General features: G+C 44.3%; 2 protein-coding genes across 2 annotated transcripts in view; one reads left to right on the plus strand and one right to left on the minus strand.

Annotated features, from left to right (window-relative positions):
* The window catches only part of LOC147706908 (mechanosensitive cation channel TMEM63A-like), a 926,114-nt gene that overhangs the window by 227,257 nt on the left and 677,672 nt on the right, over positions 1-21,185 (minus strand). The window contains exon 2 of the mRNA XM_086926171.1: positions 11,256-11,452. Coding sequence (XP_086782297.1) covers positions 11,256-11,438 — 183 coding nt within the window. The 5' untranslated portion in view covers positions 11,439-11,452. The remainder of the gene's footprint in view (positions 1-11,255; positions 11,453-21,185) is intronic.
* Positions 20,485-21,185, plus strand: part of LOC147706909 (epoxide hydrolase 1-like) — a 233,461-nt gene continuing 232,760 nt past the window's right edge. Inside the window, exon 1 of the mRNA XM_086926169.1 lies at positions 20,485-20,727. The gene's annotated coding sequence lies outside the window, so the exon portion shown is untranslated. The remainder of the gene's footprint in view (positions 20,728-21,185) is intronic.

Consider the following 21,185-nt stretch of genomic DNA (forward strand, 5'->3'; position numbering starts at 1 on the left):
ACACTGTGCCTCTTCCGCCATTCAGCTGTTTACCGCCCGCTCTTGCGACTACAGCGTCTCGCTCACCATGTAGTTGAGATGCGCCCGCTCTTGCGGTGCAGCGATAGGCGGCTGCCACAGGACTCTCAAAATGGCGGCCGGCTCTTCGGTTTTGGGCCTGGTCCACTAAAATGGCCCTGGGACACCTTGGAACTCGGACGCTTGTCTGCTAGGGCTTGGGTCCCATTCTCGAAAAGCGTCCCCTCAGCCGTGAAGATTCTACAAAAGTCTTGGAGGCCTCCGACTCCCGCAGGCTTCTGGTGGGGAGCGGCTGCCATGATTGCTCGTGGAATGGCCACGACGGAGCTACGAGATGGTAGTGGTCTCATGCTGACGCCAGCTTTAGTCTGAAACATCCAGAAACACTATAGACTACCAATTCGATCAGTTCCGGTAGCGCCCCAACATGACCCGGAAGAGAAGAACTTGCCCTCCCCTCTTTGACTGATGGTTCTTGTTGCCTGTCCCCTCTGTTGTCATTTAACAGAACTTTTTGGACTGCTGAAAGAGGTTGTGTTCTGAACGCTGGTTGGTGGAGACATTTAGACTATATTCTTGACCTACGTTGCCGCGTAATGCGTTTTATGACACGCCGCGTTAGCGCACCCGGAAGTGATCCGAGGCGCGGCGCGCGTAACGTAAGCATAACAGGTCATGTGACTTGTTAATAAAACTTTTCATTGGTTCATTTTACTTTTGTTAATTTAATGATGAAAAGCTTGGTCATATGACCTAAAAATTACCCTTTTTATTATTTTCGAACAATATTTTTTTATCAAACATATATTATAATATTCCAGGCTAATGTACTTTCCCGGAAAATTTACAACTGTCTTGCAAGTAAAATATATTCCTTTTTCGAGAAAAAGGGCGTTTCTTCCTTCCATGACGGAGCCGTTGAGTAAAAGAGATTCGGCCTGCTGTCTTAGTCGCCGATACGCCTGATTATCAGATTCTTATCGATCACTTTATGTTGCAGACATGAAAAACACAACTGCCCTTGACCATTTATCTTTACTGCGTTCCTACATATTATACCTTTTATCCGTCATGTAATTGGACTGCTTTATTTCACTTGCCTTTTACTGATTCGAAAACAGTCACTAAAAGTAAAAACTTTACAAATGTAAATACTACTACCGTGTTTTGTTTTAAAAACCTTTATTGTGAAAATGTCAGTATACAAATACGGGCCTATAACCACGTGGGCCGGCCACGGAGCAAACTGAAATCGTATATGATGAGGAGACATTTACACTGTAGAAGAACGTAACGAGCGGGCCATTAGGTGACAAGAACAAAGGTGTCTAACAGTTGCGGAATCGGTGGACGTACATTTTGTAATTAAAATACGACAGGGCCACTTACAATAACATTTTCTAGATATACATTTGCGGGCAAGGAGTTACGAGTCCCATTTATACCGGCGCCATTTTGGGCGAGGCCGGGCAGGTCCAAGATATAGTCAAAATGTCTCCACCAACCATCGGCCAGACCAGAACCCCTTTCGGCCCTTTATGCTACAAGATGGTGTCTTCCATTCAGAAAATATTGGTGGCAGCATTTTGAAAGGAAACAGAAACAGCCGTTCTCCTAGTGAGTTTCACATTGTTACATTTAGGAAGAATGTTGAAGAGTAGTATGTGGAAAATCTGAAGCCATTTTTCTACAAACTCTCAATCAGACTTGGATGGAAAAAAAAAACCTGAAGAATGTACAAACTGAAAACCAATTTTTGTCTGTATAGCACCAACAGTAACGCTTGAGTCAGCTTTGTGTCAAGCCGCCATTTTCATTCAATCAATAGCATCCCCCTGCACACATTCAGGGACCTGGTCGTGTCTTCAGATGAAACGCATTGTAGGAAAAGAAGCAGAAAGGAAAAGGCAAAAAGTTCCGCCGGACCTAGTGAAGCTGCAGCAGGTGCAAATAAGCTTCAGACAGTCTTACAAGCACTGCTCAGAACTCTCAACTGAGGCACTCAACATCCAGGACTTGCCATTCGGATCTTGGCGCCTTGTATTTTTGTTTTGTTTTTGATGGAGGGGAAACAACAAAAAACAGGCATTGAAAAAGGCTCAACAGTGCAGGGCGCCTTGTGCTGGTTCCGACCTATTCACACATCGGTCCACTACTGACATCACCTCATAAACCAACGGGGCACCCCACGCCGACTTTCGGCGCAGCATTGTAGGATGGCCACACCAGTGCGGCAATTTGCTGGACACCACCTCGGTGCCATCCAGATCTCGGCGCGTTCGACTCACTGTACCGCAACAGTGACCGCAACTCAGCTGGACACGCCGTCTTTCGGCGCAGCATTGTAGGATGGCCACACCAGTGCGGCAATTTGCTGGACACCACCTCGGTGCCATCCGGATCTCGGCGCGTTCGAGTCACTGTACCGCAACAGTGACCGCAATTCAGCTGGACACGCCGTCTTTCGGCACAGCATTGTAGGATGGCCACACCAGTGCGGCAATTTGCTGGACACCACCTCGGTGCCATCCGGATCTCGGCGCGTTCGAGTCACTGTACCGCAACAGTGACCGCAATTCAGCTGGACACGCCGTCTTTCGGCGCAGCATTGTAGGATGGCCACACCAGTGCGGCAATTTGCTGGACACCACCTCGGTGCCATCCGCATCTCGGCGCGTTCGAGTCACTGTACCGCAACAGTGACCGCAACTCAGCTGGACACGCCGTCTTTCGGCGCAGCATTGTAGGATGGCCACACCAGTGCGGCAATTTGCTGGACACCACCTCGGTACCATCCGGATCTCGGCCCGTTGTGCTGCCTTCGGCCTATTCGCACATCGGTCCGCTACTGACGCCGCCTCACGTGCCAACGGATTTTCTACGCTTTTTGTAGCCCTATGCCGCATAACAGGTCATGTGACTTGTTTATAAAACTTTTCATTGGTTCATTTTACTTTTGGTTTCCTAAAGATGGAAGGCTTGGTCATATGACCTAAAAATAACACTTTTCATTGGTTTAGAACATTTTTTTTTCCCAAACGATGAAAGCCCCACCTTGTTTCTGGATCATTCAGACTGAAGCTGGCGACAGCATGAGAGCACCACCATCTCGTGGCTCCGTCGTGGTCATTCCGCGAGCAATCATGGCAGCCGCTCCCCACCGGAAGCCTGCGGGAGTCGGGGGCCCCCAAGTCTTTTATACAATCTTCACGGCTGAGGGGACGCTTTTCGAGAATGGAGCCCAAGCCCTAGCAGGCAAGCGTCCGAGTTCCAAAGTGTCCCAGGGCCATTTCAGTGGACCAGGCCTAAAACCGAGGAGCTGTCCGCCATTTTAAGAGCCATGTGGCAGCCGCCTATCGCTGCACTGCAAGAGTGGGAGCAACTCAACAACATGGTGAGCGAGACGCTGTGGCCGCAAGAGCGAGCGCAACTCAGCTAGATGGCCGCCACCTGGGGAGGCCCGTTCACGCCGGCTCCCCCACGCCCCCCCCCGGGCCGCCGCACGCCAATTTTCGGAGCAGCATTGTAGGATACCAAAACCAGTGCGGCAGTTTACTGGACATCACCTGGGTGCCTGTCGTACATGTTGTGTCAGCCATGTGACACTGGACACAGACCGCTACTGACGAGGCCTCCCCCCGCACCACCCGGGACGCCCCACGCTGTTTTTCTGTGCTGCATTGTAGGATCCCTAAACCAGTGCGGCACCCAGGCGACATCACCTGGGTGCCGTCCAGAACTCTGCACGTTGTGCTGCCTTGGGACTATTCGCACAACAGACCGCTACTGACGAGGCCTCCCCCCGCCCCACCCGGGACGCCCCACGCCAATTTTCGGAGCAGCATTGTAGGATTCCTAAACCAGTGCGGCACCCAGGCGACATCACCTGGGTGCCGTCCAGAACTCTGCACGTTGTGCTGCCTTGGGACTATTCGCACAAAAGACAGCTTCTAACCATTGTTGCTTTTTGTGTTGAGAAATGTTTAAATGTTTTTAGTTTTTGTTCCGTTCGTTAAAGTTAGTAGTTAATAAAGTTTTATAACCTTACTTTGTTGGAGTGTTATCTATTTTTTTAAAAACGGGTGAATGGGGCCTTGAATCGGGTTATTGTCATGTGTGGGCTTTGGAAGTGTGCTGCTGCAGGATCGGACATTTCAAACTCAAATGCACGTTCTTTTTCTTACCTTTCCGAAGCATGGAGCGCAATAGCAAGCAGAGAAAGGGTGATGCACGTGTTGAACACTACCTGACCTGGCAAGTTGCTGGCAGTGCCCCCCCGCCCGCTCCTGAAAGAGGGCACACACACACCGCCGCCCCGAGTACTTCACAAATCTTTAAAAGACCATGCGCTTGTTCATGAGGCTTAAATGGTTTATCACCTCTTCTAGAACCCCTGCATCGACCCTCTGACGTTTCATGGAAAAATTACCATGTAACACAATACCAAGCCCTGTCAGCTGAAACCCCCAAGGAATCGTGGGGCATATTATCAAGGGGGTTTATCTCCGCTTTTTTGGCTTTAAAAGCCATGAAAGCGGAGATAAAATTATCTCCCTATTACCAAGCTGTCGCTAACACCAGTTAGTGACAGCTAAAAGGAGATAGCGACCATCTTGGGCCCCGCTTTGCATGTCAGTGATACTTATCACTAATGACATGCAAAGTGGCGTGCCAAGATGTTAGCGACTGGAAACAGTCCCTAACATCGCTACCTTCTATTACCAACTTTTGGAGATATTCGCGCTAAGCGCGAATATCTCCAAAATCTAACACCTGCCCTGAGCAGTTCTTAGCCATGTTATCCAATGGGAGGTGGATAACATGGCTAAGAGCATTAGATCGATAATACATGAATATCGCTGACTTTTCTGCGATAATAGCAAGGTTTATCTGCGATAAAAATCGCCGATGTGCGGCGATAATTTTTGTCTCTAAACAAGTTAGAGACAAAAATTATCGCTAGTTGTTCGTAATATGCCCCCGGGTTTTTGCTTGCAGAAATCGGGAGGCGGGAGACTAGCACTGAAATCAGTACTCACACGCCTGAATCAGGAAGATTGGCATGTCTGAATTCTCTACAGCTGGGGCCATAAACTACATCCGCAGGGTTAGGTGATAGCCTGGGACCAGCCTGGCATCTAAAATGGCTGCCGTGCACGACAAAATTGTGGCATTCGAAAAAAGGCAAGATGGCGCAGCCGCTGGAAGAGATGTATCAACATATATCAGCCTCCTCAGCCACCCTCAGGAAACATAGGGGATTAGGATACGTCTCCCGCACCCCCTTATACCTAGTACTTTAATTAACGAAGCACAAAATGGCGAATTCCCGTTTCGCTACCAGTTTGCGGCCCAGTTCGCGGCCCGTGAAGCGCTTCTACCGTGAAAAATCATTTTTTTTTTATTTTCCCCACGGGACCCTTTAATAACCCCAACAACATTCCTAGGGGGTCAAGAGGGGGATACCTTGCCCCCTTTCATTAAATTCCCCCTTAGTTTTTCACCTTTTCTTCTCTCTCGATCCTACCGAGAGACAAGATGGCGGCCGCTCCGGACTGTCACGCAGCAAAAAAAAAAAAAAGCTCACGCACAGCCGCTGGAAGAGATGTATCAACATATATCAGCCTCCTCAGCCACCCTCAGGAAACATAGGGGATTAGGATACGTCTCCCGCACCCACTTATAACTAGTAATTTAATTAACGAAGCACAAAATGGCGAATTCCCGTTTCGCTACCAGTTTGCGGCCGCGCTTCTGCCGTGAAAAATCATTTTTTTTTATTTTCCCCACGGGACCCTTTAATAACCCCAACAACATTCCTAGGGGGTCAAGAGGGGGATACCTTGCCCCCTTTCATTAAATTCCCCTTTCGTTTTCCACCTCTTCTTCTCTCTCGATCCTACCGAGAGACAAGATGGCGTCCGCTCCGGACTGTTTAGAATGTTGACAGACACCGGAGAGCCAATCAGCTTTCTGCGCGCAAAGTTCCGATAAGCGAAAAGTAAGCGGACCGGATCGCTGCCCAGAGCGCTGTTACAGATATATATCTTGGTTTGAACGTTAATTTCTCAAAAACTACTGGAGCACATATATTGAGACCTAGCAAAGGCACATCGGGCTAACAGTCCCTACAATTTTGCCAAGTTTCGTGCAAATCCATTCAGCCGTTCGAGCTAAAAGTGAGTCCAACCGCCCTATGGAAAAATGAATGGAAAAAACGCGTTTTGGGACCCCCCTTTTTTCTCAGCCCCCCCTTGACGAAACTCCACCAAATTTTCAGGGGCTGCTCAGAATCAAAATGTGCCATTTTCCTGAAAATTTCAGCCGATTCCGTCCACAAACGCCAAAGTTATTAGACATAGAATTTTCAGAAGTCCCATAGAGAAAAAATTCTAACTATATATACCTACTGGCTATCGCCAGTAGGTAATATATATATATATATATATATATATATATATATATATATATATATATATATATATATATATATATATATATATATATATATATATATATATATATATATATACATACATACATACATATATATATATACATACATATATATATATATATATATATACATATATATATATATCTATATATATATATACATACATATATATATATATATATATATATATATATATATACATATATATACACACATATATATACATATACACACATATATATACACATATATATATATATATACATATATACATATATATATACATATATATATATACACATATATACATATACATATATACATATATATATACATACATATATACATATATATATACACATATATATACACATATATATATATACATATATACATATATATATACATATATATACACACATATATATATATACATATATATATACACATATATATACACACATATATATACATATATATACACATAATATAATAATATATATATATATAATTCTTATTTTTGTTTTACAAATTAAGCATGGCATCTAGTGTTGAACTGGGAGCCTGGAGTTGCTGCCCACAGTACTTGGTTGGTAGACGATATTGCAGGTTATTCTCAGAAGAGCATGAGAAGCTGACCCGGCACCCTGGGGGTGTCGGCAGAAAGAAGCCTAGGCAGGGGACAAGCTGCATTGAATTAGGAAAGGAGCAAAGCTCCTCCTTGAATCTTCTGATGGACTGACAAGATCGTATTATTGCATAAGCGGGACCACAGCCTCTCAAAAATGTCACCACTACCTATTTGCCTTTAGACAATAAAGTTTGAATAATAACATTTAAAAACATAATATACTGTTTAGTTTATTTGAGTGAAAAATATTAAACTGTTCTTTGACCTGATCACCGGAGAGGTAGCAGGCTCGCTGGCATAATGGCTCATGGTAAGTGCCATTTGCACACACATCTCAGAATATTGTGTGCAAAGACATTGCATTGCCGCTCACCAAATAAAAAAAAGAAGGGAACATTGGTGGGGACATCCTCAAACCTAATTAGTCAAGTTCTTTTCCGAGTGGCACTTGGCTACTTCAGTTTGCCCTATTTATAAACTTAGTGATTGGTGGATCGTTATTTATTTGCACAGAAGGCGGCAACAAGGGAAATCATACTGCTTAATTAAAGATACTAACTGAGGCAAGGGGAGATAATTAAACACTAATAAAAAATGTTACTCCAACCCATGAATAAACTCCTAATGGAAGTGAATTTTTATGAAATGCTTTTATAATTATGAAATGTTTTTTATACAAGTGAATGTTTTTTAATGCTGTATCTTTTATGGTCTAAATGACCGAAATAAAGAATTTTTGGATTGGACTAATAAAAAACAATTACATGAGGTACAATCTGCAGCTGGCGTTTTATACGCAGTAGCTATGTAAAAACCCATATGCCTGCAACTGGCTTGAGTAGAAACCATTATAAGCGGTCAACTGCAGCTTGCAACAGGGATATGGAGGACAATGGAAGTGAGTTAGGAGGACTCAACAAATACAGGAGCAAAATCATCCCTTCATAACAATAAAGGGGAAACCTACAAATAACAAAAAGAAAATGATACCCAAAGCAGGTCTGCAGACACTTGCTCATTTAGTTGTTGCTGACAAAATCTCCACTCCATCCCCCCCTTGTGTCTAGTTTCCCTATGCTAAAATCCTTGGAATACCATTCTCTAAAATGTTTATTCAAAATAAGTTGGGCGAATGTTACAACGTGTGCACTTTGTAATACAAAACTTTTTGAAGAGATACACGTGAATGAAACAATGATTTTCTGATGACAATTTCAGAAACACCTGATTTGAGGCAGAAAACAATGTTGAGTCACTCAGTTTTACATTTGAAAAAGATCAGCCATCTACAAGGAGTTCCAGTAGAAGTTGGGGACTGGTCCCAGTTTGACCTGCCCAGCTTTTACCATGGAAGGAAAATTAGACTATCCTGCATGAATGGAGAGATTGGCAGAAGATGGTCTACAAGATTTTTATAACTTTAGTCATACCAAGTGAAACTATTTAGCATCTATTATTTACAAGAAACAGATACTACTGAAAACCATGTCCGATACGGCAAAAATACAAGCAACGCATGAAAAAATAAGGAAGACTGAGGCGCAGAGTGATAAACAAAATAAGAAAGGAGATATAGAGATTGAGCTAATTAAGCTGATCAAAGTACACCTGAGTTACGTTTTACGATTTTCAGTTGCCCAGTGTGCTTAGATAGTAACATCCTTTCATCTAATGAACCAGCAACGTTGCATGGACAGCATTACTAGAGCTGCTGGAAAAAGAAGGTGACAGAATGTGCGAGGGGAAACAAAAAGTTTATTAAACCCTGCTCAACCACAAAGAGCAGATTACGGACCTAAACAAAGTCTGATGCGCAGTGCCTTCCTTCAAAGTACATATAACAAAACTAGATTACTAAACCTCTAATCTCCACCCCTTAATCTTCCCAAACCTCTTGAAGAATTTAATAAAAGGACGCAGAGGTGGACTGATGTGGCGTGCCTCATACCATCGAACTGTACTAGAACGTTGACCTTTTTTGCCTTTGCACTGCGATGCCCTTCTTTGTGCCCAATACAAGGAAACAGATTCACGGATAAACTCTCCAGTAACATAACATGTCTGTCAAAAGGCTCAAAGGTGGCAGACTGCACACCAGGGAATATGGGGCCATGCAGTCAATCAATGGTTTCGCAGCAGTGATAAAAACCCATGGGGCACTACTTCGAATCATCGGCATTGACCTTGCCCTCACAATGAGCCTGGAGAACATGGCATTTGTACTGCTACTGAATGTACAACATTACTAGCACATATTATGTCACCATGGACCCATGATGGAGTTCACTACATACAAATTAAAGTAATCTTTACTTTTGACTTGAGCCAATGCTCTTACGAAATATGCCCAGTAGCAACATTTGGATAGTCCACAATCCGCATTTGGAACTGTCGAACAATAAAGTCAAACCCACCAATAATATTTCCTTCAACTATTCAGTAGAGGTTTTGTCCAAACCTTCTTTTATCTGTCTGCTTGTTAAAAGATTTAATTGTGCGTCTATATTTTTGTGCCGTATTAGCAATTTGCGAAATATGTTTTCACACACTCATTACACGTATACACCAATTTAGTACTGTTGCTGTGGAAGAAATTCTATACTATCTGTAGAAGTGCGTTTTTCTGACCATTGTTAACTAGGCCTCAATTTACACTAGAGGCCATGATTTTCAAAATGGATGTCACCCTTGCAACTCTTGTTTGTCCGCCCTACACATCTCATTGTCATTTCTGCAGCACGTAGTCAAGCAGATTATTTGCTATTCAAGTTGTTTACAGTTCCCTATTCAGTCAAATAACACACTAGTGTTTATGTATCTAGTTTGTTCTTGCATCTCCAGATGACATTATCTTAGAGGAGGCAGAATAAGTATTGATGTAGTGGGATAATGCTTTGTTGTTAACGCATTATGACGTTTAATGAAACTGTGCTCTGATTTGCAGATAGGATTAAAATTATATATTTGCTTACATCACTATGAGCCTGCAGTTCTGTTAATTTCATATGTAAATATAATGCATAAAAACCTTCGATTTTAAGGGTGAGCCAGGAGACATTTAAATTCTCGTCTATTTCTTTCCCAGTTTTGCTGCCACTAGGGACTTGAACTGATTTCTGATTTTTTTTTTTGTATTGCGTATTTACTGAGCCCGTTTTGGCACTGATTCTGTATCGCCAAATTTTGAATTTTGTAATAAATCGCTGAAATATTCTATTGTCAAGAACTAAGTGACTTTGTGGGCCCTTTTATTGATTGACTATATTTCATATTTGTTTTAATGTATTTAGAGGTGCCTTAATGCAGGGGTACATTGCCTCATGAAGCGGAGGTTTAGCATTCTCGGATTCATCAAATTGTGGGCATTCTGTTTGTAGTACCTTTGGAGGTATTTGAAATTTCAAGATTCCTCAAGCCCATATCTTGTCAAAGTTTTTCCTTGAATTTGGCGGGCAGAAGGTAAGCCATCCTTGACCAGGAGAAAATGAACTAGTTACAGATTATAGAGGGGAAAGCAAGAATGGGTTCAAGATTTCGAAACATCCCTCAACTCCTATATTTTCAGATGACACAAGGGAAGAGAAATTATTTTAACAGATGGAGAAAACCAAACAATGAGCACGTTTTCAATTGCTATCTCCTTACACTTGCAAGTAATCTGTCATAGTGTACAGGAGTGGAACTAGGGAATGCACACCTACCCAAGAAGATGTATGATGTATTCAGATTCCTGGTGCACACTTGAGTATACTTGTAAATTCAGAAAAAGTAGTACAATTCTTGAATTCGCAGACACAGAGCTAAAGCCCATAGACATACTGATTAATTCTAGAATGTACCAAAAGCTACTGACAGGTCATCGTATTGCGCAATATGCATCAGGTACCAGCCGTAATGTAGTATCATGTAAACAATATACGGCGTGAGATGCCAGACCCAAGCTTTTCATCACAGCATTGTCATTATGGTTTGTCTGCTCTAACTCTTTGCATCGGACATTATAGACTACAGTGTGGTCAATGATTCCTAAATAAAATGAAAAAGAAGCTGCATGGTGGGTTGTAGAGAAGCGGTGTACCTTGGCAGATGAGCTTCTCACAGGGTGACACATACTGGGGTAAGACAAAATGAAATGACAGATTCACTTACCACAAAGCATCCCACATCCAAAAGGAGCACAGTAGGGATCCCACCAAAGGTCACTCCCTGCAGCACGCTGCTGCCTTTGGTGCCCGCTTGGAAACATGTGTCGTTGCTCGCTGTTCCGTTGATGGGAAGCCATGGGGAAAAAGGAAAGAAATTGCTATCCTTGACGAGTCGCGAATAATGCATCCTGGAAATCTACCCTGCAAAGGAACGAAGAGAACCACAGTGGTCAGTATTGCGCCTGGGAAAGGGAAATGTTGCTTTTTAGGACTCATTTTATTAAATAATAATAATTATTATTATTATTAAGCTTGTAGAGCACCTTCTTACTCCAACGGAGTGTCCCCGCGCTAGGACACAGTAAAACCACAGCAACTGGCCCTGGGACCCCCTCCTCCCAGCCTCAAGGCCCTAAGAAGCCAGAAGGCCTACTACCGGCCCCTTGCAGTATATTAGAAGAGCCAGGGTTTCAATTATTCCCGAAACAATGTCTCCGATGGACAAGTCCTCAATTCCACAGGTAGGAAAGTTAAGAGATAGGTTTTCTCTAAGGAGTCTTTCGCCTGGATGTACTACAGGCAGGCATTGCAGTCTGTCACTGGGCTGTGCCTTGGTGACCTGGCAACATCCCCAATTCATAGTGGAGGGACAACAACTCTAGGAGATCTTTTGTAGAGAGCTTGGTTTCTATAGTTCAATGGATTTCTATTCATCCCACAGTTGTTTGACATTTAAACAGTGTTATCTTCATGATTTTGGGTGCCGGGAAGCAAGACATATGTTTGGGGCCCTGTACAGAACAATTTTGAATTTCATTGCCTATTTCCCGCTAATTCAAGCGTGCATGATGCCAAAAAATACAAAATGATATGTTAAACTTTAAGAGGGTCGCACAAAAACAGATACAATGTGCCTTGGCCAGGTCACAAACATCCTTAAGATGACAAAGGGTAGAAAGACAAAGTCAGAGTTAGCGGTAGCGGTAGGCAGAGATTGAGAGCCACTTAAGAAGAGAAATAGAATAGACAGATCAAATAGAAAGTTCACTTTCCTATGGTGCCCCTTGGAAGATAAGAGCTATTGGCAATTGTACTTGTACTAAAGGCAGGGTGGGGAGTATGCTCTTTTACTGTATCACCCTCAGAGCATCTGTCTTACCCCATGGAACAGAGGACTTCACACTGTGCCCTCTTCTCTGTATTAACTTCAAGCTCAGCTCTATTTATCCCGAAGGCAAGAGCCACCTACCCGTTCAGCGTCTGGATCAGCCAAGACCACCCTTCAGTGACTGATAGCATCAATGTATTGTGCACAACATACTCAAATCCCAGAACCCAACAACTGAGTCTTAATGAGTAAATTATTTCTTTAGTGTAAAAGCAAATGCAGACTATTTCCAAGAATCCACCTCCTTATCACTAGAAATATCATTAACTGCTAATAACACAAGCATTTGCAATGCAATAGGTCTCGCAGCATTAAAGTTTGAGTTACTGGCATTGTAAATGACAATGCTTTGCATTAATTTTTTTTCTTTAATTTGCAATTGGTATATAAACATTGTTTGTGAATGGTTAGCTATTGCTTATGCTAAGCAAAGTTGGCAGTAATATAGACTGCTAGTCTTGCTTGTTATAAGCATGCTGATTTAAAGCACTCTGATACTTGTGGGTAAAGTTTGCGCCATATAAAAGTAAAAACTAATAAATAAATAAAACAAGCATATCAAACTCTTACAGGAAAAATGTATATTTACGCTGTGCAAGGCTCTAGGCCCAACTGTGATCTTGTGTTGTCACAGTTCATAAAATAATTCACTAAAGGTGTCCAAGTAGACGGGGCAGTACAAATTAAGTGCCCTAATGTAGATGTGCCAGGGAAGGGGTCTTCTGATGGGCAAGCACTGGTGTAACTGCTTTAATAAAATGTGATCCAATTCCTTATTGGTATCAAAGATTAACATATTTCTTAAGTAATAATTTGAATTACACCTTCCACGCTTGAACCTCTACCGTCCAAACTCGAGAGAGAAAAAATTATGCCTCCCATGCACACACATCTATCTACACAGCTCATAAAGTGTTTGTACAGGATGTCGCAAGCATCATGAACTCATTACATGGGCATATCTGATACTGCAGCGTGTTTAACCCCTCACTTATACACAGAAAATAAGGCACCTCAACTGTAGTTTCGACTACTGTATCTAGCCCAGACCTTAAAAAAGGCAAAAAAATATATTAAAAAAATAGAATTGACAGGAGAGGATGTTACCAAGATGGTATACATAAGAAATGGGTGGACCCAAGACAGCTTTGTGGGACACCAAAAGGTAGTGCAGTGGGTACAGTTAGCTTTGTGTCCCAGGCATGTGTGTCAAAAGAAAACGATGGATTTAGGCCCAGATCTCTGTACTGGGGTGAATGTATGCCATTGTTCAGCATTCTGTCCATCAATTGTTCTTTTTCAATAAAAATCAAAGGCAGTTTCTAAGTCAGTAAGAAATTTGAAACCAGTCTTTTACTACGTTGACCCTTAATGAAATACAAATATTTTCTAAGAGTTGACAGAAGCAATTTTGTGCTTGGTTTATATAAAATACATATACAGAAACAATAATCAACATCATTAACAAATGTTTCTTCCAAGTAGCAAAAATGCGGTAAATTAGAGATTTTAAGCTCAACTGCCCTTTGCTATGTGATTAATATTAATAAATTATAAAACAAAAACCTTTTTCACATCCCTTGACTTATCTTTGTCATTGTTTTTAGGGCTCTTGCAGTCAGGAAGCCACAGCCATCTCTATCAGCGTTCGGCTTTAGAAAGTGTGACATTTAGTGACTTAATACAAACATGATGATCATACTTAAAGTAATATTTTCAATGCAACAAAAAAATGATTCCTCTCAACAAGAGGCTGAAAGAGAAATATTAACAGCTTAATTGCGTATAGCTACCCTAAGCAATCTCTGCCTTCCTTAATTGCGTACAGAAACCAAGCTGCTATGGTTCAAAAGCTAAATAGATTTGTTTGGCATAGTGTTCTATGCACTGTATACAAAACCTCATAACAAACATGTATTTTTATTCATTTATTTATTTATATAGCGCTGGCTAGACCCGTGGGTATCCGAGCCCTTTACATTAGGAATGTTAAAGAGAAACAATGGTTCTGGGTGGCCTAAGAAGGTCCTAGTAAGGAAAAATATAGTTCTAGTAAATGAGTTAATCTTGGGAGACAGTTTTGTAAGGTAACAAACATATAAAGGACTTTATTAATGTTTTCACAATTATGTTTTCTCGGTTTTTCAGGTGCTCACACATGTGACAAGGTGCTTATAGTGACTGAGTGAGATATTAAAAAACTATATACAAAGTGTCACAAGCAAGGGTATTCCCCCAAAAAATATATACAGTAGGGAAGGGGAGTTTCCTTGCAAGGGTCGACGGCGTTTCGATCTAACATGACTTTAGATCATCATCAGGACGTGAGCTTTCCTGAAAGAATTAAATTAAAGTTTTACTACTACAGCCTTACAAAAACATAGCTTCTAAGAACGAAGTGAATGGTGCTCCCAGTGGCATATAATTCATGCACATTTCTATAGATGTAGAAATAGGGCGAACCGTGAATGTAACGCGCTTTTATTTACATTAAAATGAGAAAAGCTTTTGGTAAAGGTTTAATTTACGCGCTTTTTGGTATTGAGCGTACTTGCTTACTTTGCACGAGATGATAGATTGATTATCTGACTCGGCGATCAATTTGTTGATACTGTGAGGTCTTTGGTCCAACTGTTTAAAGCAGGAGGATCAGAAAGAATTCATTTAAACATATATTCAATCACTGGAATTAGAGTATGATGCGTTACAGCTAGGTGACTTACTCAATTTTATTTTGGCAAGAAATTTAATTATCCATTCTTCTAGGGTAGTTCTAGCTCAAAAGGTTCATCACAATCTGAAAGTAAGATGAAACCAAAGTTTTGGGCTTTTTTTCGGAAACAGGGTTTTATTAAAGAAAATTAAGAATAAAAGGATAAAAAACGTTACCAATAATGGTCCAATTATTCGTATTGCAGAGGTAGATGTATTGAATGGGAGCGGGTTATTTTTCTGAAAAGGATTTAAGGGAGTGAGGATTAGAATTACGATCTCATGTGATACACGCTTATGCTATCTGGATTTTAAAGGGAGTTCACAATACCCGGTATTATTTGGTGTCCCACGTTCCGGCGGGAACTGCAAGAGACAAAAGGGAGGCATTTAGGGATTAAATAATACGATCCCGTCACAAGCCAACCGTAATGTGTAGGCATGGGATACCGGCCGGGGTGGCGCATTCACTTACTTGATTGCCGCGGTCCGTGGCTAAGCTACCTCTGCTTCACTGCTACGGCGTCTGGAAGCGCTGCAACAGTTACTTCCTGGTTCGGTTTTAACGCATGCGCTGACTCGTTATCGCTTACGTAACCCTGATTGGCTTAACAAACGCGCATGCCTGGAGGTAAAGTGTCTTTAAGCAACGCGCTTGCTCAGTGGAGAGGTAAAAGCAGAGCGCAAGTGGGTGATTGCAGTTGCCTGTAACATAAATGCTATACATTTCAAATTACATCAGGATCTTCGTTTTAAATTATAAAACATTGTGCTTCATGCTCATAAGAGTCGGTAATTAGCCACAGCTGTTCCACTCATCAAGAGTGTTGAGTCCTTTCTCAATACTTTTGCAAAGAAAAATCCATTTACACTCAAGACGATTCAAGATTGTCTGTTGGTTTCCTCCTCTGGTATTAGGCAAAAGCTGGTCAACCACTTGCCACTGTAGCTCGTTTTCTGAATGTCCTTTTTCCACATAGTGTTCCACTAGGGGTGCAGATAGCACCTTGCAGCGAATTCTGCTCCTGTGTTGCGAAATCCTGGTTTTTATCTGCTGTGTAGTTTGGCCAATGTACAGTTGTTGGCATGGGCATTTAACACAATATATAACATTCTTAGAGTTACAATTAGTGAAAGTTTTCAATATGTGTTTACAGTTCTCATATTCAAACACCTTAGTATTTTCCGTGAATTCGCATGCAGTGCAGTTGTTGCATTTGTAGTGCCCTACAATAGGTGGTAGATTTAGACATGTCTCTATTGTTGTGTTTTTTTTGGTTATGGTAGCTGCTCGTACTAAATGATCTTTTAGATTACGGCCTCTTTTGAAGGAGAAAAGGGGCATTCCTGTGTTAAGTTCCAGGGGAGATAATACAGGCCAATGTTTCTTAATCGCTTTGCACAGTTTATTACTAATTGTGCCAAACGTTGTCACACAGGTTATTCTTTTAAGCGCTTCTCTCTTTTTTGGTTGTAGGAGATGTTCTCTATGGGCGTACCAAGCTCGCTTCATAGATCTTCTCACCAGTTTTCTGGGGTAGCCTCTGTTCATCAGTTTACATTAGGAAGACCTCGATTTTTAGGTCTCGCCTGTCGATGCGCATGCGCATCGAGCAAGCGAGAGTATTGGGACTTATCCACTCTTTATCCACACTGCAAGGAATCGTGGCGATTCCTTGCAGTGCCCGTGACTTTTAAGCTCAATGCGCATGCGCATTGAGCTTAAAAGCGCGTGCACGTCCGTCGTGTTTTACCCGCTCCGCCCCCTCCCCTTCCCGCCGTGTCGCATTTCTCCTCCCCCCTCCCCTCGCGCCGTGTCACATTTCTCCTCCCCCTCCCCTCTCTTCCCTCCGTCTTGTATTTTTTTGCAAATTGCAGGCACACGTTTATTATTCTGTTGTGCTTGGTGTCATGTCGAAGTGCTTTAATGCGAAAAACGTTAACGTTTATATTTCATGGTTGATTTTTAGCTTCATGTAAATAAACACTTGCTTGTTTGACCCGCTCCGCCCCCTCCCCTTCCCGCCGTGTCGCATTTCTCCTCCCCCCTCCCCTCTCTTCCCTCCATCTTCTTTGTTTATTTTACCTGCTCCGCCCCCTCCCGCCGTGTCGCATTTCTCCTCCCCCCTCCCCTCTCTTCCCTCCTTTTTTTTGAGTGCGCAAAAAGAACCATTGTCGGCTTAAAGTGGACTCCAACCTGTCCATCGCATATCATTGACTTGCTTGGTCATTTACATTTGCTCCATTCTTATTGGTTCACTTGTAGGCTTTACTTCCTCTTGCATTTGTCCCCTCCCCTGGAGCATGGCTGCATTTACTTGCATCCGTCCACAAATCCCTTTTCATGCACCATTTTTGTTACGCAGTCAGAGTGAGCAAGTGTTTTGCAGTGGTCTCCCTCATGTACTGCTCTTCCCCCTCCGTCATGCTCTGTGTTGCTCTCCCGCATGTACTTCTCGTCCCCCTCCACCATGCTCGGTGTTGCTCTCCCGCATGTACTTCTCTTCCCCCTCTGCCATGCGACATGTTGCTCACCCATGTGCTTCTCCCTCACCGGCCTCAGTGATGCGCTGTTTGACCTGGGCTTTGCCTGCTCCCGTTCCTCACCTGCCTCAGTAATGCGCTGCCTGACATGTGCTTCACCCTTATCTGCCTCAGTAATGCGCTGCTGGAACTCCTGTGCCTCACCTCCTCCAGGTTGCTTTCTTGCCAGTAGTATTCCTTGCCTGCTTCATGTTTCGCTCGTCAGTTTGCTTTATTCCACCCCTCACTGCTCGGTCACCCGTTTGCTTTACAACACCCCCCCCCCCGCCCTACCTACTATGTTCCTTCCGTACCTGCAATTGTGTTGCTTCCACCAGCCCTGCTATGTTGCTTCTGTCCCAGTGGTCTCTCCTGCCAAACCAGTGTTACATTCCCTCACCCACTTAAAAAAATTCACACTTCAACCAATTCAATTCCAATCAGCTCCGCCCCCTCCCCTTCCCGCCGTGTCGCATTTCTCCTCCCCCCTCCCCTCTCTTCCCTCCGTCTTCAGTAGAAATCGTGGCTGTAGAATCAAATAAGCTTTATTGCAAAAAGACTTCCCGTGTCCAAACAATGTTACAATCACTTGAGGTATTGAGGCGGGGATTTGCAAATTGATGCTAACAGCCGAAGAGTCAGTCTTGAAGGATCTGACTGGTACAGGTATTCAGTCTGCACGGCACCCCACCCCCGCATTGTCCAAAGTTGCCAAGTTTTCAGTCTTAAGTGTGACATTTGCACGTTTTCAGTGTGCTCCTGTGTGATATTTCATTGCCTTATAGTCTGTGTCACTTTCTAATGGCGAGTAAAGCGGTTATGTCCGTGTAGAGAAACGTTGCACAGTTATGGTATAGAAATAGTCTTGAAACAATTGCAAACTCTTTAAACGCTTATGCTGTAACACAAATTACTTTCCTTTACGGACATGATCGCCATGAAACAATAGTGGTGTTATTTATAATAATATAGATGTATTTTATTGGTATATCTCCAGTTTGTTTAAACTGTGTGTTATTTTCATAAGCTACATCAGTTCTATTCAGTGATGAAAAATTATCATTCTCAGTATTCATCTGGACATGAAATGCAGCTGTGCAAACTTAAAATAACTCTGTGGGGGTGTGTTCTTGGAGGGGAAGGGGCTCATGCTAAGTATTGCCTGAGAGGCACTTATGCACACATCAAGCCTCTTTACATTCACCCCCAAAATCTTGCTAAACCCTACGATCGTCAGGTTTTTAGGTCTCGCCTCAACCCCTCACCCTCAACCCCTCACTCACCCTCACTCTCACTCATCCTCACTCACCCTCAACCCCTCACCCTCACTCACCCTCACCCTCAACTCCTCACCCTCACTCACTCACCCTCAACCCCTCACTCACCCTCACTCTCACTCACCCTCACTCAGCCTCAACTACTCCCCCTCACCCTCACTCACCCTCACTCACCCTCACTCACCCTCACTCACCCTCAACACCTCACTCACCCTCACCCACCCTCACCCTCACTCTCACTCACCTTCAACACCTCACCCTCAACCTCAACCCCTCACTCACCCTTACTCACCCTCACTCACCCTCACTCTCACTCACCCTCACTCAGCCTCAACTACTCCCCCTCACCCTCACTCACCCTCAACACCTCACCCTAACTCACCCTCACCCTCACTCACCCTCAACACCTCACTCGCCCTCACCCTCACTCACCCTCAACACCTCACCCTCAACGCCTCACCCTCAACGCCTCACCCTCAACGCCTCACCCTCACTCACCCTCACTCTCACTCACCCTCACTCACCCTCACTCACCCTCACCCTCACTCACCTTCACCCTCACACACCCTCAACCCCTCACCCTCACTCACCCTCAACCCCTCACCCTCCCTCACCCTCAACCCCTCACCCTCACTCACCCTCAACCCCTCACCCTCACTCACCCTCAACCCCTCACCCACACTCACCCACACTCACCCCCACTCACCCTCACTCACACTCACACTCACCCACCCTCACTCACCCTCACTCACCCTCACCCTCACTCACCCTCACTCACCCTCACTCACCCTCACCCTCACTCACCCTCAACCACTCACCCTCAACCCCTCACCCACCCTCAACCCCTCACCCTCACTCACCCTCAACCCCTCACCCTCAACCCCTCACTCACCCTCACCCTCAACCCCTCAGCCTCACCCTCACTCACCCTCAACCCCTCACCCTCACTCACCCTCAACCTCATGCTAAAGATTTACAAAAAAACCCATTAACAATTCTAAAAGCACTAACTCTAATGCTGCGAGACCTATTGCATTTCTAATGCTTGTTTGTTTTGAGAATCTGGTCACCCTATGCAGTGGGCCCCTCACGCGCCCTACGCACAGGTGATGCGGGTGCATCTGTTGCCGCACCGGTAGCCACGCCCCTGGGCCTGGCTTCCCACGAGGATCACTTGTGAACAGCTTGAGGTAAACCTGCTCTTGTTCGCGCGTGCACTGCTCCGCCCCGGCTGCAGAGCTGCGCGAGCGAGCTCGTGGTTTTATTGTTTATTGACGCTGGTTTGAAGTTAAGCTTCTTGTGTTCAGCTGAGCGCGCGCCGACGGAGGGCGCGTGCAGCACCAAGAAGCCCCGCAGGCGGCACACAGGGCCTGTTCGCAAATTGTTTGCGCGGTAAATTTAACCGCAAACTTCGTGTGGGACAGCTTAGGACCGAGTCACGAAACAAGGCGAAAATGAGTGAACAGGCAGTAAACGGAGGGGATAAGCGTGTGCGGGACACTATTCCACATACAAACATTAAATAATGGTTTTGTTCCAAGTTCGACCGTGCCGGACTGTACAGTCTGTTCACGGAGGACGGGGCTCTCCGGTTTCGACTTTCCGGACATGGAAGAGTAGGGCGGGCCTGCAGGCGGACCGGCTCCATCCGCTGCGGGGCGGGCTCGGCTGGGCGTGCCCCGGGCTGGTAGGGCGGGCTCCGCCTGATCCCTCTTCGCTCCCAGCAGCCTCCCGCGCACAGGCTGAGGCTCCGGACGGGTGCATTGTAGCCGGTCGGACCTGGGAGCTTCCAGCAGGTAGTGAGAGCCGGTGGGCCTGGGGAGGAGGGCGGGGGCCACTGGGAGGCTCCAGGGAGCAGTGGCGGAGGGGCAGCAGAAGCCTCCAGATGCCTGCAGCACTTATTCGTATTCTTATTATTTATCACTATAGCGCGTGAAAGTGTGTGTGTTGTGGCTAGCGCAGTCTCAGTGCTTGGACTCCAGCGGCTGACCACCTCCATCCTTCTGACTGGATGTTTCCTCCTGGTGCACGCGTCTTGCACTGTACATCTGTGTAGCACGCTGCACCGTCTTTGGTGTGTGGTTGGAAGGGTCCTGTCTTTGTTGTGATCCTGTGCGGGAAGTGTTACCTTCTCGTGCGTGGGTGAAGGCCACTGAGGTGCGGTTCTCGTGTTGTGGGACACAGCATTTAGCAGAGTGCGAGATGAACAAGCATTTACAATGACAAACTTTTTATTTTATGTGTTGGTTTTGAA

This window comes from Lissotriton vulgaris, chromosome 6, assembly GCF_964263255.1.
Source record: "Lissotriton vulgaris chromosome 6, aLisVul1.2, whole genome shotgun sequence".
Lineage (NCBI taxonomy): Eukaryota > Metazoa > Chordata > Amphibia > Caudata > Salamandridae > Lissotriton > Lissotriton vulgaris.